We start from the raw sequence: 27,277 nt of genomic DNA, 5'->3' as shown, positions 1-27,277 counted from the left end.
AAGATTTGCATCAGTGCTTGACACTGTCTGTAACTAGAATGGAACCTGATATTCAACTTCTCACCAGCCAGATGCAGACCCACAGTTCACACTGATGAATATACATAGGTAAGCTCACTTTTCTGACTTGAATGAGTCATTCTGAGCATGAACAAATATCACGTCGGTTGTCCTTTAAAGGTCCACCGACGTCTCCGGACAAGTTGTGTCGATTATTTGTATAATGGCTTCAAATGACTTCTACTGGGCGTATTTAAATAAGATTCCACCGCATATAGCTATATTTTACGTTTTAAGACTCGTGCTGAACATTCAGGAAGTCTTGTTTTTGAGTTGGTGACGAGTCTTCACGTGACGTCAGAAAAGGACCGCCTCCTGACCATAAAAAAGACGCATTGTAGCGTCTTTCCATCACGTCAATGTATTTTGCTGTACTGTTTTTTGAAAACCGTGTGTTACATCCAAAAGCCTCCTGCAGAGGGAGTCCAAGCTCCATTGAAGGAATATATCAGCCTGTGGAAACAGCTCAGTGGCCATTTTATTGCTTCTTTTTGGGTGAGACATTCCCCCCGCCCGTTTGCCTCAAAATAACACGGAATAAATTCTTTAATCGATTGCAAACATGTATGGTTTCCTCTTCAGAACTATTTGAATTATATTAATAACTGGAGGTGTAACGAGAAAGCATATTCTCCGAATCTGAAGCCATTGTTTTGATTCTCCAGCAATGCAAGACTTATTGGCGTGACGTCACGAACCAGGGGCGGGACTTTTTGAAAATGCCCAATTCGCAGCTCAATTTTTTGCAGATTTTGGACACTTTAAGTCATTTTTTATTGGTGTTTTGCATTTGAGTAAAAATATTATACTGCGTGTTTTGGGTATTTTAGATGCTATAAAACATTTTTCTGAGGGTTAATTTAAGCAACAAAAAAACTGAGGAGCCATTTTGGAGCCAAAAGAGCCGGATCTTTTTAGTGAACAGAGTCAAAAGAACCGGCTGTCTGAAAGGAGCCGGAATTCCCATCACTACAACAAACCCATATTTGAACCGTTTCCGCTTATCGACATGCGGCGTTTCCCTCCAGCCCGGCAGGCTGCGCTGTCACCCTCCGCGCTCTACAACGAGGAAGAGGCGTGGGCCGGATTTGGTTCGCCTTTATCTTAGTCTCGCGACAATTAGCGGGCGGGAAAGCACGCCGGACGAATGTGACCGAGGCCCACTTTCGACATTCCCTTCGAAACGGCTCGCCCGCCCGCCCGCCCGCCCGCCTAGCAAGCCTCGTCGACGGGCGGAAGCGACGAAGCTACCGAAGCTAAGTGGAGCACCGACGAAGGCGGTGAGTGACGCTTCTCCCTCGGCGGCCCTCTGAGAGCTGCCAGAAGCGGCGCGTCGCTGCTACTTTTCCTCATTTGTCGTGTGTGAATCGACGTTTCAAGCTTCCGACCCCGCCGCGTGGCTCCAAGAAGTATTTTCTTGCTTTTTTAAAACTGCACGCCCTTTATTCCGTGTCTTTTGGTTCGGCCTGTGGTGTTTTTGGTGTTTACTGTTTTTAACTACATTTAAACTATTTAAGATTTAAGATATATACTCTATACCATAATTTCCGGACTACAGAGCCATACCCAGTACATTTTTAAAGGGAAAAAACATTTTGTACATACATAAAACGCACCTGTCTACAAATCGCATGTGCCCAAAATGAAACATGAGATGCTTATAAAAAAGACGGTACACAGAAAAAGTTTTAATAATCTACCTAAACTTTTGTTTCAAAACTGTGCCTGTTACGCGGCAGAAACACAACAAGCATTACGGTAGCAATACTGCCCGAAAAGGGCTGGTTTAAAAAAAAAAAACATGTCTGGAGTGAGACACGGCAGCAACACGATAGCGCTCGCTAACAGGTCTGGGCACAAAAACATACCAAGTCACTGAGAGCCATCCTCATCTACCTCCTGCAAACTGAAACCATGGAAGTCTTCCTCCTGCGTGTCGGATGTGAATAATAATAATAATACATTTCATTCATAAGCGCCTTTCAAAACTCTCAAGGACACTTTATAGTCACAGGATATAGCTAATAGTTAGCCAGCCAGTTAGATAGCTAGTCAGCTAATAGATAGCTAGCTAGACAGCCAATAGATAGCTATCTAGATAGCCAGCTAGTTAATTCCTGATATGGGTCTGGAGTATGACGCTCTGAAAGTCGTTCGTTGTTAGTGAATGAAAAATGAATCCCGTGAAATCGGGATTTTGAAATGTGAACGATATAGCATTGACATTTTTATCCCTTGTACAACTGCTCAAACGGATACGTCTCTGTAAGCTCTCGGTCGTACAGTACTGTAAAACCCCACAAGTTGAAAGTACTCAAAATTTATATGGCAACTGATTACGTCAAAAATTTTGAGTAGAGTTAACTCAAAATGTTTGAGTACAGTTAACTCAAAATTTTTGAGTACAGACTACTCAAAATGTTTGAGTAGAGTTAACTCAAAATGTTCAAGTAGTTTACTCAAAATGTTTGAGTAGTGTAAATAAATTTTATGAGTTTGTCTGAACTTAAAAGTTATGAGTTTGATTGAGCTTAAATGTTATGAGTTTGCCTGAACTTAAAAGATGTACTTTCAGTTTACTCTGTTTTCTTAATTTTTAAATTAAAATTAGGTTTCATATTTAAGCTTAACCAACTCAAATTTATAATGTTCCATGAAAACATATATTCATGTATACTGTACTTACATTTGCCTTCTATGTCTAAAAACAAAAACACACCTCACGTCTGTTTTAGTTCACATTTTTTTATTAAGGTTTAAAACAACCTTTGATCAAACAAATGATAACAGTACCAAAATGTGCAGCATGTCCACGTACCAAAACAACAAATAAACCCCTGAGCAGAAGATGTGAAATAAACACAACAAGACAGAAAAAAACAACAAATTATACTCTGCTGTTCTGTTAAAAAAATAAATTCTTTGAAAAGCATATACTTAAATAAATACAACCGAATACATTTCAATGTACTCGTTATAAGGTGCAAATCAAGGTAAAACTTACTAAAAAAAAACACAGTATTCCTGAAACGAAAAAAGACATTTTGGTGGAATCCAAGTTTACATATCAAAGTATTAATAGAAAATCAGTCACAAACAGGTATACAAAGCAGAGTAAAACTGAAGTTACTTTGTTCCGTAATATTGGAGGCACTGGTGCCTTCAATATTGCGGAACAAAGCATTTTTCAAACTTAGCAAGCGTGGTTTGAGTGGTCTGTTATCATCAAGACACAGCAGTATTTTCTGAATGAAGGTGAATGTGAGGATTAATTTTCTTGGATAATCTAAATGCAATGCATACATTAAACCAAACAAGAGGAGGTGTGCATCAGCCAACCTGGGGAGACATCTCACAATAATGCCATCTTCTATCACAACAGAAATGCTGTCGGGGTTAAACAAGGTGGCACTAGTGAGGTTGTCAGTTGTTACGGAGAGAAGTGCGACAGGAGTGTTTTCAATGTCTGGATCCTCTTCCCACTGCAAAATACACACAAACTTACACATACAGAATAAAGTAAAAGGTTATAGCATATATTGTGGCCATAGATAGACATTTGTGTTAAGTCAGGTAATACATACATTGCATGTCTTGAAGAATTTGGAGTCATCTTCTTGTAGGTATGATGGGAGCGCACGAAGGGCCAGACTGCGTCTCATGTGTATATCTGCGTATACTGAAAAGTGCAAATGCAATTGCTGTCGAGACATGGCAGTGGGCTGACTCTTGAATACTGGAAATGTTGCAAACGATAATGGCTAAATAACTTCGCCCGAGTATCCAGGGATGTAGAACAAAGTTTGCATCTCCGGTCCATGTTAGGCCTGCAATTACATTAAACATTTTTCAAGAATGAGTACGTGTTTGGATAAGCAAAGTAAAGTTGGTGTGATTCTAGTGGGTCCAAATTAAAGACAGTTACAGATTATTATAGCTCAAATCCAAGCATATCCTTCGTAATAGTTTGGAACCTCCGCACTATCCCTATTGCAATTTAACAACTGCATCACTGTAATGATTAATGAACATCAGTTGCTGGTAAAAGCAGAGGAGAATGTGAGACTTGAGATTGTTTTTATTAAAGAAAGAACAATCAATGAAGTCTCAAGTAATGGTGTAAAATACTCCAATAGATGTTAAAAAGGTAAAATTCTGTTCAATATAAAAAATACCTACATGTAGTATGATATTCATCAGGTAATTAAGAATACAGTAAAGTCTCGTTATATCGATATCGGATATATCGATAGTCCCGGTTATATCGATACTATTTCTATGCACGCACGGAGAAAATTACATGCAAACAGGGTCGGATATATCGATAGTCCCGGTTATATCGATATTTTTTCGGACTCCCTTGAATATCGATATAACGAGACTTTACTGTATAGCATAAATAAAAATGTAAACATACCTTCGATAATGATGGTGTTGCCCAATTTGCACCCGGGGGCTGAAAGGTTGAAGAGAAAAAAACATGACAATGAATGTAATCCTTTAATTTAATAAAACACATTTATCAATGTTAACTTTTTAAGTTTAATAAATCTAATGTACCAGATTAAATGATGCAATCAAACCAGTCAGGCGTTTGCAGTTTGATGACTTGGCCTCCAGCAGCTCTCTCGGTATCCTTAATATGCCAAAAATACATAAAAAAAAATAATTCATGTTTAATTTACACATGCATGACCATTTAAACTGCATCAATTGTACATATTCCAATCCACTGTACATTTTTTGGCTATCATTATATTTACTTAGTGCATTCTTAATACTGCAGCACTACCGCTGCACGTGTATAGATGGCTTAAGCCTATAGCTTGTGCTGGACAATGACACGCGGTACTATCGTTTGCAAACAAAGTTAACTCAAAGCACTAACCTGCTGGGCGTTGCAGCCACAGTGTGGAGGATTTCGTGTGACCCTTTTATATAAACCTTAATTTTACACCCATTTGATGATTACTCTCGGACCTTCGCGGACACAAACATGACCTGCAACAGATATTACTCGGCCACCGCCCAACTAAACCTGCGCGGTACTATTCTCTAAATAACACTTCTGTGTCTTTCAACAGACAAGAGACGTTTAAGAAAAATTCATATATATATCGCCACAGAAGAGCGCTTAACATAGGATAAGTCCCGGGCTCAAAACAACACAGCTGAAAGAGTGGATGAGAAGGCCTCAGTCGCAAGCACGACCACGGACTAGCATCTTTGCTAACTTGTGAAAGGCGGCAAGTTCCACAAACTTACTTTCCAATTTGCTGAGAAGGTTTCTTCAGCCGTCATCTGTACAACCACTCCTGTACGACTGAGAGCTTACACAGACGTTTTCCAATTTGCTGTCGTCAAAAACACAACAAAATATACTTTTTCTGTGCACCGACTACAGCATTGATACAGTGGGTCCTTGTAATATTAAATAATGTTGTTTGTCTTCTCACCTGAATTCGTGGGTCTCTGCACGCTTTAGCCGTCGAGAAGTAAAACTGGCCCCGGTGAGACCACGCCTGCGGTGACGTCATCACGCAGCGTTCTGCCGTTTACTCAAAATATATAAGTATACGACAGCCATGAACTCAAAAGTATTGATTTACTGCAAATTAAAAACGCATGACTATTCAGAAAACTCAAAACGTTTAAGTTTTTGAAACAAAAAATCGGCTTTTGAGTTGACTGACCTCAATGACTTTGAGTCAGTAGTACTGTTCGGGTTTACAGTGAGGAGTGGTCCATCAATGAAAAGGTTTCTTCAGCCGTCATCTGTACTTCTTTGAAGGTGTCGGACGTTTTGCGATGATCGGTCCCTGCTCTCAGGTTGGGGGGAGCAGAGCACTACTCCCTGCAGCTCCACTGATTGTTCCTATTGTTCTGACTAAAGTCAGAACAGAAAGACCTAAACTACAGTAAGACTTTACTGGTAGTTACTTAATCGGTGAGTAGCGGCAGCCACACGTGCCAGCATTCACTCAACGCGGAAGTCAATAGACAGAAAGTTAGCTAGCCAGCTAGTAGATAGCTAATATATAGCCAACAACCTGGAATAACTCAAATAGAGAGAAAAGCTAGCTAGCTAATAGCCAGTTAATAGATAGATAGCTAGCGAGATGGCAATCCACCTAGATAGCTATATAGCTACTTCCGTGTTGATATGTGGATAATAATATAATATATACATTTCATTTCTAAGCACCTTTCAAAACTCCCTTGAGGGGTCTAGCGCCCCATGGCAGCCATTAGAAAAAGTCCATAAATTAGCCGCATCGTTGCGTGAACCGCAGGATGCAGGTTTGAAAAAGCTGCGGTTTATAATCCGGAAATTACGATGTGTGTGTGCGTGCGGTGCAGAGTCCGCACATACATGTATGTATGCATGCATGCGGTGACTCCATGTACACCATTTTGCGGCAGTAGTTGTTAGAAAGTTCCCCGCTTAATCTATCTTGTTTATTTTCCGTCCAATAATTGATTGTGTCTTATGTGTCTTCAGCGTTCTTCCCCGCAGTGGTTGTCCCGCTATGAGTCACGCTGTAAGTTGGCACACTTGTATTTTATTTATTGTATTCTATTTTATGATTGTATTTTATTTATTATAGTACCTATGCTTGTCTGACTGTGAAGTGTCCTTGAGAGCTTTGAAAGGCGCTTAAAATATAATGTTATCATTATTACTTGCAATCAGTTGTTCCAAAGCAGGGGTGGGGGAGGGGAAGCAGAGCTCATGTGACATCATTTCAAACAAGCCTATCAGCTAATGGTGATATTGTTTAAAAGTGTCTATCAGCTACAAACTATCTAGAAGTGGGAGTTTACAATCAAACTCGAAATAAGTATACAAAAGTGTCGATTGAGATTGACAATAGATGAAAATTAAGAATGTGTTCGTCTAGTGATGTGCCCTAACAGCCTCACATGGAGCGTCTCTTCAAGAAAGAGTGTGAGGCTCTGTTGAGTGTGAGGCTCATGGGAGGTGGGATTGGCATGACTTCCCAAGTCAACGGCGATCCCTTCATCTGCCTCCGTGGCTTTTGTTTTCAGGGGACCAATGGAGCGATTTCATGATGCGGCCACTGAAATAAATGAGGGGTCATTCGCCTTTCAAGTACAGTGATGCCTCGGTTTACGAACCCCTTGGCTTACCAACGTTTCGGTTTACGAACGTTACATTTATGAAATTTTTAGCTATTTAATTATAACTATTTTTCGGTATACACACGGAGCACCGTAATGAGTCATGTGTCATTTGCAAACGAGCCCGTTCTAACAAGAAATGTCAGCTGACTGTTTTTGTCCTCTATTCCCCGCCCCCAGTCTTCGGTTAAAGCCATGTGATTGGTCAAGAACGCAGCAGTGAGGGGAGGTGGTTTAAACATTAGACAGACAGACGACAGAGAGAGAGTGAGAAAATGGATAGAAAACAGTGAAATCTGGACTCGTTTCAACATTGATAATTCAAAAGCAGAGTGTAGACTTCAAGGTTAAAAATATCCCGTTAATGAGGCTCCACAAATAACGCGCACAAGCCATCTGTACACTTGATGCAAAAAGCTATCAACCCAGCTAAACAGAACACAATTGATGAGGATCAAGGTAAAATTATAGCAGCAAAAGCACCTACAAGGGATCATTCCTCAAGATGGTGAAAGAAGGCTACGTTCATCATCGTGTTTAAATCAAAAAGGTAAATAAAATGACTTTATTGTACAGTACAGTTTATTTCTTTAATGATAATACCATAATACATTTATTATACATAAAATAAGGTATATTGTGTGTAGTTTTAAAACTTATAAAGTAGAAAATTATGTTTTATGGGGACCTGGGAATGGATTATTCTCATTTTAATGGTTTCCTATGGGAAATGAATTTTTGGGATCCACACTTTTCGCCTTACACACTCTGTCTGGGAACCGATTAAGTTCGTAAGCCTGTAATCCAAATCTCCTGGAGTGGGAAAACTCAGATTTATCAGAAATATCGGTAGTTGGCATCAACATTTTTGCGAGCTCACGCCACCTACTGTGTCGCGTTCGCTTGAATGAGAGCAGAAGCTGAGCCGGCGGAGCCCGTCTGCTTCTCTGCTGCATCAGTTGCATATTAGCCAGTCGCTTTCTACCCACTTTCAATATCCCAGACGAATTCGCCGACTAGCACGACCCACGCGGCTTGTTGGCCGGTCTGTTCGAGGCGATCCAAGCAGTTGCAATTGGATTGGATTTTCCCTTATTAGTCTCACAGTGGAGAAATTTACATTTCACCGCAGCACAGTGATGAAAGGAATGAAAGTAGAAAAACGAAGTACATGAGCTGCTGGAAAGGCAGTCACTCTCGCGGTGCCGTCTTGAAGTCAAAAGAACAGAGGGGGCGTCGGCTGAGCTGAGCTGACCATTGGAAGTGGTGAGGGATGGATAAGAAACACTGAGGAGTCCAACTCTTGCCAATGAGGGATATTGATGAGAAGGTTTCTTCAGCCGTCATCTGTACTTCTTTGTAGGTGACGAACGTTTCGCTTCTTACCCAAGAGGCTTCGTCAGCGAACTAAATTTTTTTTGCTGGTAGTTTTGGCCCGAAATATATCCCTACTGTATTACTGGTAGTTTAGTTTATATATATATATATATATATATATATACATACAGTAAAGTCTCGTTATATCGATATTCAAGGGAGTCCGAAAAAATATCGATATAACCGGGACTATCGATATATCCGACCCTGTTTGCATGTAATTTTCTCCGTGCGTGCATAGAAATAGTATCGATATAACCGGGACTATCGATATATCCAATATCGATATAACGAGACTTTACTGTGTGTGTGTGTGTATGTGTATATATATATATATATATATATATATATATATCTCCATCCCTACTGTCCAGAGGTGGCGGTGCCAGACTCTATGATTGGTCCGAGCTCTCAGGGGGGAGCAGAGGACTACTCCCTGCGGCTACACTGATTACTTCTATTATCCTGACTGATTACTGTTATTGTCCTGCCTGAGTATGGGGTCTACGACTGGCCTGATTGCCCCATTTGCTCTGTTATCACCTCATCAGCATAACTAAGCCTAAGTTGCCTAAGAAGTCGGTTGTAGGAACGATTCAAATTGAACCTCGCCCCACCAAGGTGATTTAGTGAAGGGTTTTGCTGTTTTATGAAAATAGCTTCTTTTACTCCCCTTTCAAACCTTCTTTTCTTTCGCTAAAATTTTAACCTCGTTGTCGTCAAATGTGTAGTTGCTAGCTTTTAGGTGCATATGTACTGCAGATTGAGGCCCACTAGCATTATCCCTGCGATGTTGATAAAGTCTTTTTTTTTGAGAATTTGTTAGTCTCCCCAATCGAGGCTTTACAGAGAAAGTAAGAGAGGCCAGACTGAGATGGTTTGGACATGTCCAGAGGAGAGAGAGTGATTGTATCGGGAGAAGGATGCTGAGCCTTGAACTGCCAGGCAGGAGACCGAGAGGAAGACCGAAGAGGAGGTTTATGGATGTGGTCAAAGAGGACATGAAGGTAGCCGGTGTGAGAGAAGAGGATGCACAAAACCGGGATAGATGGAGGACATTGATTCGCTGTGGCGACCCCTGAAGGGAAAAGCCGAAAGGAAAAGAAGAAGTTTAGTCTCCCCAATGTACATTGTCAGTAAGGATATATATGTATATAGGGCCAAAACTACCAGCAAAAAAAATGTTCGCTGCCAAAGCCTTTTGGATAAGAAGTGAAACGTCCGACACCTTCAAAGGAGTACAGATGACGGCTGAAGAAACCTTCTCATCGATGGACCACTCCTGTACGACTGAGAGCTGACACAGACTGAATGATGGATATCTGTCACTGGGTCTTGTTATTTTGGTCCTTGGAAACGTCTTTGCACCAAACAACAAAATCGGTGATTGTAATCATCGCAATTCAAGTTGGCAACATTCTTGCGGCCTTTTGACGAAACCCAGCTGGCAGGCGTACGTTTTCATGCGTGGGCAAAAGGCATACTTGACATAACCACGCTTTTATTCATAAACCTCGATTTGGGAAATTACCTTGTCGCTATGCTTGTAGGCGCCACAGAGAAAGAGAAGGCGTGCAGGGAGCCTGATCGCGTTTAGCTTGCCTAAACCCCGCAGCCGTGCTCGCAGAGCGGCCCAAGCTAACAGAAGGGTGAACACGAGCGGGGTGGCCACCAGAAGAACCAGCCCCCAAGGGGGACCGCCGTCCTCCGCCGGCGTGACCATGGACGTGCTGGAGCTGGAGGACAGTGAGTCGCCTTTGCGGTGGGGGAGGAGGGTTTCTGCAGCAAAGTCTGGCTGACGTGTGATCAATAACCCCCTCTTGTTGCTGTTCAGGCATTGAGGAGGTGGTGGATCTGACGGCTGAGGCGGCAGAAGCATCGCATGTTGTCGACCTCACCAGCAGCGACTCTGTCCTGGTGAATAACAACACATGCATGCAGTGTGTAGATCTACACGCTGGTAGGGAAAGGCACCCTAACCTCACCCCACAGGAGGATCCATTGGGCGGGGATGAGAGCGATGGCTCCCTGAACGTGCCCTTTGTGTTTTTTGTTAAACACCATCTTTACTTAAAGGACAACCGACACTATTTTTTTTTGTTTCGTAACTGACATCAGAAAAACGTTTTACAGCATCTAAACCTTTCATCGGCCCGCGAAAGCAAATCAAACATCACTTTGCTGCTGTGAAATGTAAATTTCTCCACTGTGAGACTAATAAAGGCATATCCAATCCAATAAACTATCCAAAACATGCAGGCTGATATTTTTCGTCAAATGCAAAACACCAATAAAAATGACTTAGAGGACAACCGATACCCGGTCCATAATTTGTAAAATCACCTCAAATGAGTTCTACTGAGCGCATCTTACAAAGATTCCACTGCATCTAGCTATATTTTACCTGTTAAGACTTGCGCTGAATATTCAGGAAGTCTTGTTTTTGAGTTGATGATGATCCTCTAAGTCAGGGGTGTCAAAGTCATTTTTTGCCGTAGGCCACATTGTGGTTATGGTTTCCTCTCGAGGGCCGTTATGAATTTGGGGGCCCCATTAGAATGTTTAAATCCCTTCAAATACTACATATAGAGCACACAGCAAATTAATGAATAACTCGTTTTCAAATCTGAAGTCAAGAATAATGACTTTTATTGTGGTTGACATCCAAAAATATGAAATTTTGGCTCAGATTTTAGCAATCATCATGGAATTTTCCAAGTTTGATTTGCTTTCGCGGGCCGAAAAAAAATGATGTGGTGGGCCGGATTTGGCTCGCGGGCCTTGACCTTGACACCTGTGCTCTAAGTGATCGGAGGTAATCAAAACAATGGCTTCACTGAGTTCAGATTCTGAGAAGATGCTTTCTTGTTACTCATCCACTTATGAATATGATTCAAATAGTTCTGAAGAAGAAAGCATAGATGTTTGCAATCGATTAAAGAAGTCCTTCCGGATCAATTCCAGCCATCTGGACTCTAGTGTAGCGCCCGGAAAATGCACAAGATGGTGCACAAGCTCCGTTGGAAATGGGCTGATTTGTCCACTAGGAATTTGTGTAAACTTGCACCTTCTTTATGCGTGTTATCGCAATTGGCTGTGACACACAACGATTCACCATCACGTTATTTATGTAGTTTTCCTTCGAAATTCGCCATCAACACGGTGTTTTCAGATGGAAAAAAGTACCCAAAATGCATTGTGTGCTTTCTCCGTCACGGGCGTTCCCTCCGCGACGTCACTTCGGGGCTCGTCATCAACTCGAAAACAAGACTTCCTGAATATTCAGCGCGAGTCTTAAAACGTAAAATATAGCTATATGCGGTGGAATCTTTATAACATGCGCTCAGTAGAAGTCAACACACAGCGATTCACCATTGCGTTATTTATGTAGTTTTCCTTCTAATTTCGCCATCAATACGGTGTTTTCAGACGAAAAAAAGTACCTAAAATGCATTGTGTGTCGCTTTGTCGGTCAGGGGCGTTCCCTCCGTGACGTCACTTCGGGGATCGTCATCAACTCAAAAACAAGACTTCCTGAATATTCAGTGCGAGTCTGAAAACGTAAAATATGGCTATATGCGGTGGAATCTTGGTAAAATGCACTCAGTCGAAGTCATTTGAAGTGATTTGACAAATTATGGACACAACTTGTCCGGAGGTGTCGGTTGTCCTTTAAACATTATGAGCGGGCCGTAACATTTGATCTGAAAACGTGATCTCAATTAATTCTGGCGAGCCCCAACTAACTCCTCCTCCGCCTCTCGTTGCTGCTGCTGTCACGTGGCTGTCCGCTCTGCTGCTCCAGCTGGTGGATGAAGGTAACCTGTCCCTCCACTAAGACTTTTGCCGCATTCGTGGACTTGCCGTGACACCGTCCCTGTCCGCCAATCAGGTTATCAGGGCAGGAGGAACACCCCAGGAGTAAGTTACATCGTTAGCAGCGATGATGACGAGGCCACGCCTCCCGCGGATGGCGCCAATGTCTTACCCTTGCGGCAGACGCCGCATTCCAGCAGGTGAGAAAGCTTCACCTCATTTCCCCACCAAATTATTCCATCACCCGTCGCATCGCTCCTCCCGTCACCATATAGTAAGGCAAGGGTCCGGAACCTTTTTGACTAAGAGAGCCATACGAGTGAAATATTTAGAAATGTTTTTCAGTGAGAGCCACGCGCACGTACGCGCGGCCACTTTTCAACACAATGTCAGAATGTATTACAGTAAAGTCTCGTAATATCGATATCGGTTATATTGATAATACGATACTATTTTCATTTCCCGGCAAATTTCCAGTCTTTTTAAGTATAATTAGTTCCGTTTAGTAACATACATGGTTATTACGATAATCCGGTTACTACGGTGCTCTTTTGGCGCTGTGTAGCAGACGCCATTTTCTACCATTTTCAACCATGGCGAAACAAAAGAATTGTGTCCTCGGAACGAAATACAAGGCAATCGTGGCTGTTGAGAATACAACAAGGAGCAAATCCTCCATTGCAAAAGAGTTATAAATACTTTATCAATGTGGTTGAAGAGTAAGGATAAAATAAAGGCGCCATACGAAGCGTTGGACTTCGGACCTGGATCAAAGACGATGAGAACGTGTCAGAGATATGACAGTCAGACACCGTGGACAGAGACTCGGAACCAGAAAGATTGTCCCCACTGCCGGCAGGAGACGCAGTCATCAAATGACATACGTCTGAATTCTGCGCCTCACTGCCAAACCATTTATTGAGCCTATATGTAAATTAAAGTGATAATTAGTAAAACATCGTTTTCTTGATTATAATGCCACGCCTCTGGGCGTTCTGAGCACCAACAGCTGCAAGCAATAAAACAGACACTCTAATTGGTTGTCCCCTCCATGAACCGATAAGTCTGTAACCTGGCGCCTGTGCAGGATGTTCAAGCCGTAAATAACTTCGGTGATAAAGGAGTATCCCAAGCCCCGAATTGTGTTCAAGGCCAGACCTCCTACTAGATGGAGCCGACAGTTCACCCTGCCGTGTCTGTTTCACTCAGATTTACTGTAGTCATCTGCGCTTTGACTGTGGGCTTATTGTTTAGTTGGTCAGCAAAGCACGGCACTTTTAAACATGATAAATTATTATTCTCCCTCAGAACGTCACAATACTGTAGTCTTCTTATACAGTATACAGTTGTTTGACACAAATTTCAACCATGGGGAAACGTAAGAATTGTGATATCCGAACAACGTACAAGGCAATCGTGGCTGTGGGGGACAATCCAACAAGAAACTCCTTCATCGCGAAATAGTTCGACGTGCCACAGAATACTTCATCAACGTAAGTAATGTAAACGTTGCAGTTTTCGTTTTCCATACATGTATTTAATTGTGTTGTATTCAGATATCTTTATCGCTTGCAATAATCACTGTCATATGTTTGTACATGCTGCCGTTCGTGGTTTCTCTCGTGTGTACAATATAAACAATGTCGAGTGATACGCAGAGTCACAATTGCAAGAGTGCGTTATAAAAATAATAAATGACGTTTTTATTTAATGCATAAGTTTATTTTTCACTTCACTACAGTACAAAAGCATGCTAGATACGCAATGCATGAACCCAATAAGAAAAATGACATGCCATATCAAAGATCCCCCATTTATTGCCCCCGCTTCATGTAGTACGGCACAGGATCGGACATATCGATAGTACGGTTATATCAACATTTTTTTCTGACTCCCAAGAATATCGATATAACGAGACTTTACTGTATTTAAAATAACTGTGATAGTACTCACCGTTAACATGAATGGTTTTCCGTTCCTCATGATTGGTAAAAATCCAGCCCAACGATCAGAATGAAAGTCAACATAGGCGAAGTTACTGCTAGCTAGCCTGCACACGGTTTATTAGCTTCCACACTTGCTTTCTGCTGTCTCTCGCAGAAGTATATTGATGCTAACATTAGCATGGGGCTTGTTAAAATGCCACTGACATTCGACTGTTTCATCAATGGTATTGTTTCATTGCAAATTAGAATCAGAACCTTTTCTCTCCACAAAGGCGAATCCTCCGGTGCATTCAAGCTGAAGTGTAATCGTCATTTGTTTTACTCGCCGGGCTTATTGAAAGGGCCGTTTACCCTTTTCAACATGACGGCCAGTATCATCCAATCAAAATTGCGCTTTCCGTCAACCTAGGTCAGTATCGTCCAATCATAGTTGCGCTTTCCAACAACTAACACCCAAACAGGAAATGAACAGCAAAAAAGTGAGAATATGTATTTAGTTTTATCGCCGTGATTGGTCAAGAACGCAGCAGGGGGGGGGGGGGGGTTGTTAAACATTAAAGAGACAGACAGACCACAGAGAGAGAGTGACAAAATGGATAGAAAACAGTGAAATTTGGACTTGTTTCAACTTTCAAAGTCAGCTTTATTGTCAAATATGCTAATATGCATGACATACAGCACAGATGAAATTACTGTCCTCTCGGATCAAGCATGCAAGGCACTTATAATGACTTTGACAAACATAATAAACATGAAAATGCCAATTTGCCGGGAGAGGGGAGCCGCTGCCTGTTCACGCGCCGCCATCTTGGGAAAAACAAAAAATAACAAATATGACAACACAAAGACACAGAGAGTCATTCATTCTTCGGGAATTGCTGTACCCTCTTTGTGATGTCATGAAGCTGTTCTATATGAAAGAGGAGAGGATCAAAGCATCCGTTTCAGCAGTGGATCAGGGACGTCATGGTGGAATTTGCACATCTCCTTCAAGCTAAATGTTGAAAGCAAACACGAAGCTGTAGCATCCATTGACGAAAAGACATTGTCTCACATCTCCTGTCCCACATAAGTCCGCTTCAATTCCAAGCCGCGACAGTTCTACATACGCATCGGCGCTCTGCGCTGACGCTCCTTCTTATCGCGGGCTCCTCGAGCCATGCATCCATCCAACCGCAGACTGTCCAACAGCACCGACGTTTCCGCTGAACAAAGCGGCATGTGAAGAAGCTGTGAAGATTCTGCCTATTACAGGCGCAAAAAAAGCACAATGGCCCCAGAGCTGTCCAGCGATGACAGTCAAATCGCACCGACATTCCTCCCTACTCCCATTGATAGTTCAGAAACAGAGGGTAGAGTGCAAGGTTGAAATATCCCACCAATCAGGCTCCACAAATAACCCGCACAAGCCATCTGTCCACTTGATGCAAAAAGCTATCAACCCAGCTAAACAGAACACAATTGATGAGGAACAAGGTAAAATTATCGCAGAGAAAGCACCTACAAGGAATCATTCCTCAACATGGTGAAAGAAGAAGGCTACGTTCCTCTTTTTTAATGCTGATGAAACCGGTCACTCCATTCCATCAAGCCATCGACCATCTTTGAACTCTTTCAACAGTAGCCAAAATGGAACTGTATAGTGCCACAAGCATAGGTACTATAATGAATAAAATGCAGTCACAAATAGAATGTAATAAATAAAATACAATTATAAATTGAAACAAGAGAGAGAGCTACAAAGAAAATGCAATTTTAAATAGGTGGGTTTTGAGATGGGACTTGAAGGTGGGAAGAGAATCGCTGTTGTACGAATGTTGGGAGGAAGTGAGTTCCAAAGTTTGGGGGCAGAGCAGCTGAAGGCTCTGTCACCCGACGGGCTGGGGGGGACACACAGGCGGAGGGAGGAAGAGGATCAGAGGGAACGAGAGGGAATAGAAATTTGAAGAAGGTCAGATGGGTATGGGGAGGCAAGCTTATGGATCGCTTTAAATGTATATAGAAGAATTTTAAAGTTGATTCTATATTTGACCGGGAGCCAGTGGAGCTCTTGGAGGACAGGGTTGATGTGGTGAAAGGATGAGGTTCTGGTGATGATCCGGGCTGAAGAATTCTGGACGAGTTGAAGTTTGTGGTGAAGTTTCTGAGGGACACCAAGGAGAGGTGAATTGCAATAGTCAATCCGGGAGGTGACAAGACTGTGAACGAGGATAGCAGTGGTGTGAGGAGTGAGAGACGGGCGAAGACGATTGATATTGCATAGGTGGAAGTACGCAGACCGGGTTCAGTTATTTTTCTGGGAGTGGAAAGTTAGTCTGCTGTCAAGAATGCCACCTCGACTTTAAAACCAATTTATTATACAGTACAGTTTTTCTTACATTATAATACCATAGCACATTTATTATACATAAAATAAGGTATATTTTGTGTAGTTTTATGAAAATTAGAAAGTAGAAAATGTTTTATGGGGACCTGGGACGGATTATTCTCATTTTAATGGTTTCCTATGGGAAAATGATTTTTTGGGATACACTCTTTTCGCCTTACACACTCACTCTGAGAACCAATTAAGTTCGTAAGCCAAGGTGTTACTGTATTATTATTGTAAAAATCTCAATTGGCCTGTAGTGAAGGGTACGCGAGAGTTCGCCCTCTTGCGGCCGAATTGGGAACTACACGTAAATTGTCTGCCCTCTTGGCCCGATTCCTGCGGGGACCAACTCCTTTCCAATTTCCAGCCGTATCCCAGAGGAGGATTGCGCCTCACACACATGACCACACCACCCTTCCCCCAGAGCAAATCAGTCAAATTCAAGACTGCCCCTGAAATGCAGCCCTTCCTTCCACACGTGCCTGAAAAAGTCCAGGTGTCGTAAAGGTATGTTTGTGTTTTCAGGTTGACCTCGGGAACAGTCAGCTGCCCAGTGTGCATGGACACGTACTCTGAGGTGAGATGCGGGAGGCCGTACGGATACGCTGTATGCACACTCATGTTGTCGTTGCGGCGGCGGTCCAGATGGTGGCGAGCGGGCATCTGGTGGTGTCCACCAACTGCGGTCACATCTTCTGCAGCCAGTGCCTCCGTGACGCCCTGCGCCGCTCGCTCACATGCCCGACGTGCCGCAGACGCCTCACGCCCCGCCAGTACCACCCTGTCTACATCTGAGCGCCGACGCCCTGCACTGTGTTGGATTTGTTTTGTTTTTTTGCTTTTTTTGTTTGGACCGCTCTTGTAATACGAGTTGCGCACGTCGAGAAAGCGCCACCTGTTGAAGCGTTGCGCCAACAGTCACCGGACCGACTGCAAAGTGGAGGCCTCGCCGGCGGAATGTTCCAGAAACCCTTTCACCCATCTGCACGTCCAGAAGTCTTCTTTCTCTGAGTCAAAGGTGACAATAGTGCAGAAAGAGCATATTGAAGACATTCCGAAAGAGCCACTTCAATATGAACTCAGAACAAAGGAAAATTGCTGATGACAATTGGTTTAGGAAGAAATAAATCAATAAAGGTTGTTTTTTTTAAATCAATTTGCATGACCAATATGGCATTTGTCTGGATATAAACTTGGTTCCTGCTTTTTCATTTTCAAGCTTTAAATGACAACCGACGCCTCGGGACAAGTTGTGTCCATAATTTGTAAAATCACTTAATTGAAATGACTTCGATTCAGTGTATTTTACTAAGATTCCCCCACATATAGCTATATTTTACGTTTTAAGACTCACGCTGAATATTCAGGAAGTCTTGTTTTTGAGCTGGTGACGATTCCTGACGGTGACATCACGTCAGAAAGCAACACACAATGCATTTTGCGGTACTTTGGTCGGAAAACTTCGTGTTGATGGTGAAATTAGAAGGAAAACACATAATGCGATGGTGAATCGTGTGTTGCACCAAGACTACTATTTGATACTCGCTGACACAAATTCCAAGTAGACAAATTAGCCTATTTCCAACGGAGCTTGGCCGCCATCTTGTGCATTTTCTGGGACGCTACATTGGAGTCCTGAGGGCTCGAATTGAGACAGAAGGACTTCTTTAATCCATTGCAAACATTTATGCTTTCCTCTTCAGAACTATTGGAATCATATTCATAACTGGCTGAGTAACAAGAAAGCATCTTCTCCGAATCTGAATCCATTGTTTTGATTCTACAGCAAGGCAAGATGGTTTTTCCCTTCAAGGGGTCGCCACACCAAATCAGTGTCCTCCATCTTTAGATGTTGGATCCGCTTTTACATCGGATGCCCTTCCTGACACAACCCTCTGTATTTATCTGGGCTTGGGACCGGCACAAGAAGACTTATGTCCCCTTGTGGCTACAGAACAAGCAACTCGCTCAGTTAAAAGGCTCCCAAACAAAATGGTCATCGGCACAGCAACATTCAAAAAAGCAAAAACGATACCATTTATCATCATAATAATAATACATTTAATTTCGAAGCGCCTTTCAAAACTCTAAAGGACACTTTACAGTCATGGATTTTTTTGTGCGGGTGAGCAGTGGCAGCCATTCACACCAGTGTTCACTCTACCCGGAAATAACACAGCAGCAAAGTTATGAAAAGTGCTTTTCCAATTCTATATCTCCTTTCAATTGCTTGGAATAAAATGTTAGATTCTAATAGCAGATTTATCATTAGAAGAAAATGTTTTCACAATGGAGAAAATCCCGATTTGATAAACAAGAAATTGAAAGCAAATAAGAAAAAAAAATTGATGCATCAAATATATCTGTCAAAATACGTTGCCATTTCAATTGAGACATTTCACAGCATCAAAAGTGATGAAAGAAAGAGGAAAGGCAAGGAAGTACAAAAAAATACAGGACCTGCTGTAAAGGCAGCCACTCTCGCTCATCAAGTGTTTAAATGCTGATGAAACCAGCCACTCCATTCCATCAAGCCATCAACGACCATCATAAAAGTAAATAAAACAACTTTATTGTATAGTAGTTTATTTCTTTAATTATAATACCATAGCACATTTATAGAACGATATAGAATAAGGTATATTTTGTGTAGTTTTAAGAATGAGAAAATTAGTAGAAAAGTACGTTTTATAGGGACCTCGGAACGGATTATACTCATTTTAATGGTTTCCGATGGGAAATAATTTTTTGGGATCCACACTTTTCGCCTTACACACTCTGTCTGGGAACCAATTAAGTTTGTAAGCCTGTAATCCAAATCTCCTGGAGTGGAAAACGCGGTAGTTGGCATCAACATTTTTGCGAGCTCATCAAAACACACACACTGTCTGGGAACCAATTAAGTTCGTAAGCCAAGGTATCACTGTAATCTTTTCCTTTTGGCTTTTCCCTTCAAGGCGTCGCCACAGCGAATCAGTGTCTTCCATCCTCAGAGGTTTGATTTGCATGTTTGTTTTGGCCAAGCTTTTACGTCGGATGTCCTTCCTGACACAACCCTCTATTTATCCGGGCTTTGGACCGGCACAAGAAGACACTGGCTTATGTCCTCTTGTGGCTACAGAACAAGCAACTCTATGAACTTAATAAAGATGAAGATGCTCAGTAAAAGGCTCCCAAACACAAAATGGCCATCGGCACAGCAACATTCAAAAAAGCTAAACTGTACTCACCATTTGATGACTATGCTCTGATATTACCGTGAAATGGGCATCTCTTTCCCTACATTGGATTGGATATGCCTTTATTAGTCTCACAGTGGAGAAATTTACATTTCACAGCAGCAAAGTGATGAAAGTAGAAAAACAAAATACATGAGCTGCTGGAAAGGCGGCCACTCTCGCGGTGCCGTCTTGAAGTCAAAAGAACAACAAAAAAACTAAGTAACAAATAATATGACAACACAACATATGACACTACATGACAACACAAAGACACAGAGAGTCATTCATTCTTCAGCACTTTCTGTACCCTCTTTGTGACATGAAGCAGTTCGAGATGAAAGAGGAGAGGTTCAAAGCGTCTTTCCACCAGTGGATCAGGGACATCATGGTGGAACGTGCACGTCGACTACAAGCTAAATGTTGAAAGCAAACACGCAGCTGTAGCATCCATTGACAAAAAGAGATTGTCTCACACCTCCTGTCCCACATAAGTCTGCTTCAATTCCAAGCCGCAACATTTCCACGTACGCATCGGCGCTCTGCGCTGACGCTCCTTTCTTCTTATCGCGGGCTCCTCAAACCATGCATCCATCCAGCCGCAGACTGTCCAACAGCACCGACCTTTCCGCTGAACAAAGCGGGGCTGTGAAGATGCTGCCCATTACAGGCGCAAAAAAAACACAATGGCCCCTTTGGTGTCCAGCGATGGCAGTCGAATGGCATTGACATTCCTCCCATTCAAAAACAGTACTGGCATATTCATGCTGCCGAAAAGGCGCAACCGCTCAGCACAGTCTCCTCCTTGATGAATGTCGTCGTCAAAAATTCTGAAAAACAATCCGTATCCGTTCCACACGACGCCCAACAACACAAAGTGATAAAAGAAAACACAAAACAAGACAAAAACAACAAAAAAAGCAAGGCTCGTGAGAGCACTTGCTGACGGCTGCCTACTCGGGCGCCATCTTGGACTTCTTCTTATTATTAGTATTAGCTATCTAGCTACCTGGCTGGCTATCTGTTAGCTATCTATCCAGCTAGCTCGCTTTCTATATATTTGAGTTACTTCCGGGTTGAGTGAACGCTGGCGCATGTGGCTGCCGCCGCTCACCCACAGAAAAACTGATCCAGTGACTTTAAAGTGACCTTGAGAGTTTTGAAAGGCACTTACAAATGAAATGTATTATTAGTAGCTATCTATCAAGCCAGCTATCTGTTGGCTATTTATCCAGCTAGCTAGCTGGCTGGTTAGCTGGGTATCGATTGGCTATCTATTGGCTAGCTGGCTTTCTGTTAGCTATCTATCCAGCTAGCTAGCTATGTATTGTCATGTGTAGGGCCAGAGCTACCGGCTGAACTTCAGTTCGTTGACGAACCTCTTCGGATGAGAAGAGAAACGTCCGACACCTTGAAATTTGTGCAGATGACGGCTGAAGAAACCTTTTCATCGATGGACCTCTCCTGTACGACTGAGAGCTTACACAGACTAACTGAGTTTGAGCTTACAATTGTTTGCTTTTGCTACAATTACATCACAAACAGAACTTCCACTTCCTTTAAGATGCTTTATCTTCCAGTCACAGTTCCGGAGAATTTTATTTCCTACAAAACCTGGCTAGAAAAGATCGATTTGAAGCTCCCGAAAGAAATAATTGGGATGATAAAAAAAAAAAAATTAAATACAGTATCTGATTGAGAATAAGAAGTTATCATGTTTAAAAGTGCTTCGCTGGCCAACCAAACAATAGGCCCACAGTCAAGGCGCAGATGGCCACAGTAAATCTGAGTGAAACAGACACAGCAAGATAAACTGTCAGCTTCATCCAGGAGATCCGGCCTTGACTTGGGATACTCCTTTATCACCAAGGTTATTTACGGCTTGAACATCCTGCACAAGCGCTCCAATTACAAACGCGCTCCAGGTTACAAACTTATCAGTTCATGGGAAAGACAACTAATTAAAATATCTATGTTTTATTGCTTACAGCTGTTGGTGCTCAGAAAGAGGCGTGGCATTATAATCAAGGAAACTATGTTTTGCTAATGTATCCCTTTAATTTGCATATACAGTAAAGTCTCGTTATATCGATATCGGTTATATCGATATTACCGCTTATTACGATACTATTTTCATTTCCCTTGCGCATTTCTAGTCTTTTTATGTATAATTAGTACCGTTTAGTACGATACCCGGTTATTACGATAATCCTGTTATTACGGTGCTCCGTTTCATCCCCGCCGGCCATTTTTGTTGTTTATATCGATATATCCGTCGCGCCATTGGTCAACTTGGTCACGTGTCTTGTTACGTGAGCCGCCATCGGTCGCGCTATTGGTCGACTTGGCCGTGTGACTTTGTCACGTGACTCGCCATCGGTCGCGCCATTGGTCAACTTGGTCACGTGTCTTGGTTACGTGTCACGCCATCAGTCGCGCCATTGGTCGACTTGGTCAGGTGACTTGGTTACGTGCCCAGCACCCGTGTAGCAGAGCCATTTTCATTTTCAGACGCTCGCTCGTGTGTAGCAGACGAGATTGAAGTGTTTGTGTTAAAAGATAAAAATGGGAAGCAGAAGAAGATTGATGACTTTTTTAAATTGTATACATAATACAGTAAGATGCAAGCGTTGCAGTTTCCCTGTTGTGTTATGTACATGCCCACTGTACTGTATATGAATGCAATCGTTTTTTGCAACAATGTTTCTTGTTTTGTTTGCTGAAGCGCGATGATTTTGAAAAGTATTAACTTTCCATACTGTGCATTAAAGGACAGCCGATGTCACTTTTTATTCAAATGCAAATAAAAATGACTTCACGCCAAGACGTCTTGCATTGCTTGTGAATCCAAACAATGGCTTCAGATTCGGATAATATGCTTTCTTGTTACACATCCAGTTATGAATATGTTTCAAATACACTGTAGTTCTGAAGATTAAAGCATACATGTTTACAATCATTAAAGAATTATATGTGCCATTTTGAGGCAACATTGGGGGAACATCTCTCACCCCAAAAAAAAGGGAGCTAATGGCCAGCTCCGTTTCTTATATGGCGCTTGGCTGCCCTCTTTTGGCGGCTTTTGTTTAATGCAGTTCGGCGCAGGATCGGATATATCGATAGTCCCGGTTATATCGATATTTTTTCGGACTCCCTTGAATATCGATATAACGAGACTTTACTGTATTCTCAATAATTGGCTTGGCAGAGGGGCGCAGAATTCAGACGTATGTCATTGATGACTGCGTTTCCTGCCGGCAGTAGGGACAATCTTTCTGGTTCCGAGTCTCTGTCCACAGTGTCTGACTGTCATATCTCGAGCAATATCGTAAGAAAATCACCCAAATATAATATACAACTAAATATCATTTAAAAAAATCCGCCAAATATATGAAACAAATTAACTGGCAGTAGTTAAAGTCATTCACAATATTATTTTAAAAATACTAAATCGCTTGTGAGCACAACCTATACATATTGCGCTGCTGCAAGTCAGTCTGATGAGATCCTACGGGAGCCACACATGTCAATTGCCTTCTCCCTCCAACCAACACAGCCGTCCTAATAAAGAACCTCTATCCAGAAGTTGTATCATTTACCTAACCCGCTTACACAAAGCAATACAGAGCACACAGACATGAACAACCATCCGGACTCACTCATAGCTGAGGACAATTTAGAGTGTTCAATCAGCCTACCATGCAGGTCTGTGGAATGTGGGAGCAAACCGGAGTACCTGGAGAAAACCCACCCAGGGACGGCGAGAACATGCAAACTCCACGCAGGAAGACGGGAGCTGACCAAACCCTGTATCTCTGCGCTGTGAGGCAGATGTGCGAACCAGTCAACCACCGGGCCATCCTGTACTATATTTGAAATGTTCAAAATCACATTTTTGATTGGTCTCAGACAAATGTTGCTAAACTGTAACATGATCTAATTGGTCTGGGTTTCTTAATGACGAATGAAACTAGACGTTCGTGTTGTGTTTACATTCCGTAAACTGCAAACCGTGTGTTTTGACATCCTATTTTTGCAAACTTTTTTTTCATTAATTTTCTGATCCGCTGAATCCTCTCGAGGGTCGCGATGGGTGCCGGACCCCAGTCGTCATCGGGTAGTAGACAAAGAACATTGAACCGGTTTCCAGCCAATCGCAGATGTACAACCATCTGTGCTTGGGATAATTTGGAGTGTTAAAACAGCCTGCCATGTGTGTTTTTGGGCAGTGGGAGAAAACCAATGTGGGCCCAAGGAGATCATGCAAACTCCACATACTGAGGCCGGAACAAGCAATGAACCCACGACCTCTGCATTGTGAGGTCGACGTGCTCACCATTGGACCACCAGGCTACCACTTTTGCCAACCTAATAATCATTAATAATTGTAATAATAAGCCATAGGATAGGAATAAACAGAACCTGCAATGAATAATACTTTGTTATAAGCAAGCGGGAAGGGGGGGTTAAACATTTCTTTTTTGCATGTGTTGGAGAATAGGCACTTTATTGAATCCCCTAGACTGAAACAGCATGTATGGTCTGGTGTATTTCTTACTTTTATATTTGTATTGGGCATGCCTGTCTTGCTTGAGACTGCTCCAAAACAGAAGTGGGTTGCATATTATGTGGGAATGGGGCAGTATTATGCAGTGTAATTGCAGTTGTCACAAGTAAACTCAGAGAAAAGTACAGTGAGACCTCAACTTGCAAACACCTTATCTTACAAACTTTGTCTTACAAATGTCAAATTTATGAAAATTAAACCTTATAATAAGCACTATTTTCATAATACACACCCACCACGGCTGGCAGAGTGATCTTCGGCGGAAGCACACGACCAAACAGCACCAGGGGTTAAGTTACCAACAGTCCTTAGGTGACTCTCCTTCCATAAGCCATCAACGACCATCAAAAAGGTAAATAAAACTTTATTTTACAGCACAGTTTATTTCTTTAATTACAGTCCTCATGTAATGTGCCTCTCTTTGCAAACAGCAATTCCCTTTGACCTTCGACCTCCAACGCCATTCCATCAATCCATCAATGACCATCACAAAGTGACTTTATGATACAATGCAGTGTATTTCTTTCATTACAATACAATAGCACATTTATTATACATAGAATAAGGTATGTTGTGTGTAGTTTTAAGGCTTATTTAGTTGAAAAGTATATTTTATGGAAACCCGGGAACGGATTATTCCCATTTTAATGGTTTCCTATGGGAATTTTTTTTTAGATACACACTTTTCGCCTTACACACTCTGTATGGGAACCGATTAAATTCGTAAGTTGAGGTCTCACTGTATTAGATAGTCGGTTAAGTGATGGATTTGCAGTGTTGATGCATCAGCGCATGTGTAAGTCAAGCCTTGCATTGACTTAAAAGGAATAACACAACAAAATAAATCACTTCACCGAATCACCTCCTGTTTTACTCATTGGTACCCGTCACAGAGGTGTCAAACTTTTAAAAGAGGCACATCTGTCAACGGGTTGCGCCTCTGCCAAAAGAATCGTTTCCCTTTTCAATTTTTACATTTTCCTTTAGAGGGCCGTTGGAACCGCGACTGTAACCATGTAAATGTTTCATAACTGTGAAATAAACAGTACACAAAAAATGTAAAGGATAACTTCAAGTTTCAAATAATTGAAAATCTTATTATTTATTACATATGACAGTTAGAATTTTTGGTAAATTCGTTTTTAGCAAGCATTGTGGAAGTTGACAGGCTCGATTTGTTTTTTTCATGACAAAATTATTTGTCAGACCGGATGTGGTGCCAGGACCTTGATTTTGACACCTGTGATCAAGAATGAACACTGCTGTGCAGATATTTTCCAAATTTCTTGTGGCCATTTTAAAAATAATGAATTCCTAAATTAATGTGTTTTAATTAACTTATCACAGTTTTGAATATCAGAACATTCTGAATTTCATGAGCCCTTACGTTTTGCCAAACATTCAGGTTTGCAAGGAAGATGTACATTTAAGTACATAGACAGTATTTAATTCATTCATCCATCCATTCCCCAAGCCATTTATCCTCACCAGGGTCGCAGGGGGTTGCTGGAGCCTATCCCAGCCCTCTTTGGGCAGTAGGTGGGGGACCCCCTGAGCTAGTGCAGCGTGTTCTACCGGAGACAAATTCCTTGTGTTCTTCATACTTGGCAATAAAGATGATTCTGGTTCTGATTCTGATTCCCAGCCAATTTCACGGTACACAAAGAATGAACAACCATCCACGCTCACACACACGTCAAGGAATAATTTCAAGTGTTCAATCTGCCTGTCCTGCATATTGTTGGAATGTGGGAGGAAACCGGAGTACTCGGAGAAAACCCACACGGGTTATCCAGTCCTCAATCTTGCCATGATTTTATCTCTTATCTCAGCATCTCATCATTCATTGGGGCTTGCCTCCCAATCTCTGGTCTAACCTCTTCCTCTGATCAGGCAGCCTGGGGTCAGTGTGTTGCACCTCATCAAACTCAAGTTATGATAGCAAATGTTTGTGGATATTGGTTTCGAAGTAACCATTCAGCCCCCATTATCTGCATGTTACCCCTCTGACTAGGGTTGCTTGAGTAGTAGCATTCCAACAGAGCCATGCATGTTATCACATCTCGTCCATCTCTGCTTTGTTCAAGGAGCCCATTTTTCATCAAGGTTTTATTTTCTTCATCCATCATATCCCCTTGCGAAACCGATGCCTTAACAACTGAGCTATCCAGCTGCTTCTACATCTACAAGTATTTGACCTCTTTTCACCACTGTCCCAGAATGAATGATGAGATTGGGAAGCCAGCCCCAATGAGTGAAATGCTGAGCGAGGCAGCAACTGACCTGAGAGCTACACGTAGCAAGCGTCTCTGTGGCAATTGGTTAGCTCATTCGCCTGTTAACTGAAAGGTTGGTGGTTCAAGCCCCCCCAGGGATGATCTTCTTCATGTCTGATTCTTTGGCCACGCTGGTCCTCGAAGTCAAAACTTAATTTAGCATTTTTTTTTAAACCTAGCAAGAGTCTCGGTGGCATAGTCGGTTAGTGCGTTCGGCTGTTAACTGAAAGGTTGACAGTTCAAGCCCACACAGGGATGATCTTGATTATCTCTGATTCTTTGGTCAGAGCGGTCCCGTAAGTTGAAAATTTATTTAGCATTTTTTCACACCGAGCAACCGTCTGTGGCGCAAATGGTTAGAGCGTTAGGCTCTATCTAGCGTTAGGCGTATATCAGCTCATTGGTTTCCATGATCGTTTCGGTCGGGATAGCCCTCAGTGCTCCACATTCAGAGTTTCCATGAGACTTTCAGGTGGTACTTGACATACCCTTTGTAATTGGTC

General features: G+C 42.2%; 1 protein-coding gene and 1 long non-coding RNA gene across 6 annotated transcripts; one reads left to right on the top strand and one right to left on the bottom strand.

Annotated features, from left to right (window-relative positions):
- The first annotated feature begins 1,142 nt into the window (after positions 1–1,142).
- Positions 1,143–18,001, top strand: rnf4 (ring finger protein 4). 4 transcript variants are annotated; one of them, XM_088990973.1, is made up of 8 exons: positions 1,143–1,340; positions 6,563–6,602; positions 10,131–10,326; positions 10,415–10,497; positions 12,386–12,398; positions 12,473–12,596; positions 17,239–17,290; positions 17,359–18,001. In XM_088990973.1, exons 2-8 carry the CDS (start codon positions 6,591–6,593, stop codon positions 17,506–17,508), a joined length of 630 nt encoding a protein of 209 aa, XP_088847099.1. In that variant the 5' UTR covers positions 1,143–1,340; positions 6,563–6,590; the 3' UTR covers positions 17,509–18,001. The 4 variants fall into 4 exon arrangements, with proteins under 4 accessions (XP_088847099.1, XP_088847098.1, XP_088847097.1 ...); XM_088990972.1 differs by adding an exon at positions 5,852–6,007 and having other exon boundaries at positions 17,239–18,001; XM_088990971.1 differs by having other exon boundaries at positions 17,239–18,001.
- LOC148902446 (uncharacterized) lies at positions 2,132–5,847 on the bottom strand. 2 transcript variants are annotated; one of them, XR_016114300.1, is made up of 7 exons: positions 5,754–5,847; positions 5,517–5,618; positions 5,326–5,414; positions 4,621–4,696; positions 4,478–4,516; positions 3,645–3,887; positions 2,132–3,542 (listed from the first exon to the last, which is right to left on the bottom strand). It is a non-coding gene; the product is annotated as an uncharacterized LOC148902446 (long non-coding RNA). The 2 variants fall into 2 exon arrangements; XR_016114299.1 differs by having other exon boundaries at positions 5,517–5,845.
- Positions 18,002–27,277: the final 9,276 nt, after the last annotated feature.

The sequence above is a fragment of the Hippocampus bargibanti genome, linkage group LG02, assembly GCF_051943395.1.
Source record: "Hippocampus bargibanti isolate YZ-2025 linkage group LG02, ASM5194339v1, whole genome shotgun sequence".
In the NCBI taxonomy this organism is placed as follows: domain Eukaryota; kingdom Metazoa; phylum Chordata; class Actinopteri; order Syngnathiformes; family Syngnathidae; genus Hippocampus; species Hippocampus bargibanti.
Note: the sequence above shows the minus strand (reverse complement) of the source record. Positions and strands in the feature narration are given on the sequence as shown.

Excerpts from the sequence above, each read along its gene's own strand:
- rnf4 (XM_088990971.1), top strand. Across the intron at positions 10,327-10,414 it reads CGTGCTGGAGCTGGAGGACA|GCATTGAGGAGGTGGTGGAT; the intron begins GTGAGTCGCCTT and ends GTTGCTGTTCAG. Across the intron at positions 12,597-17,238 it reads CAGACGCCGCATTCCAGCAG|GTTGACCTCGGGAACAGTCA; the intron begins GTGAGAAAGCTT and ends TTGTGTTTTCAG.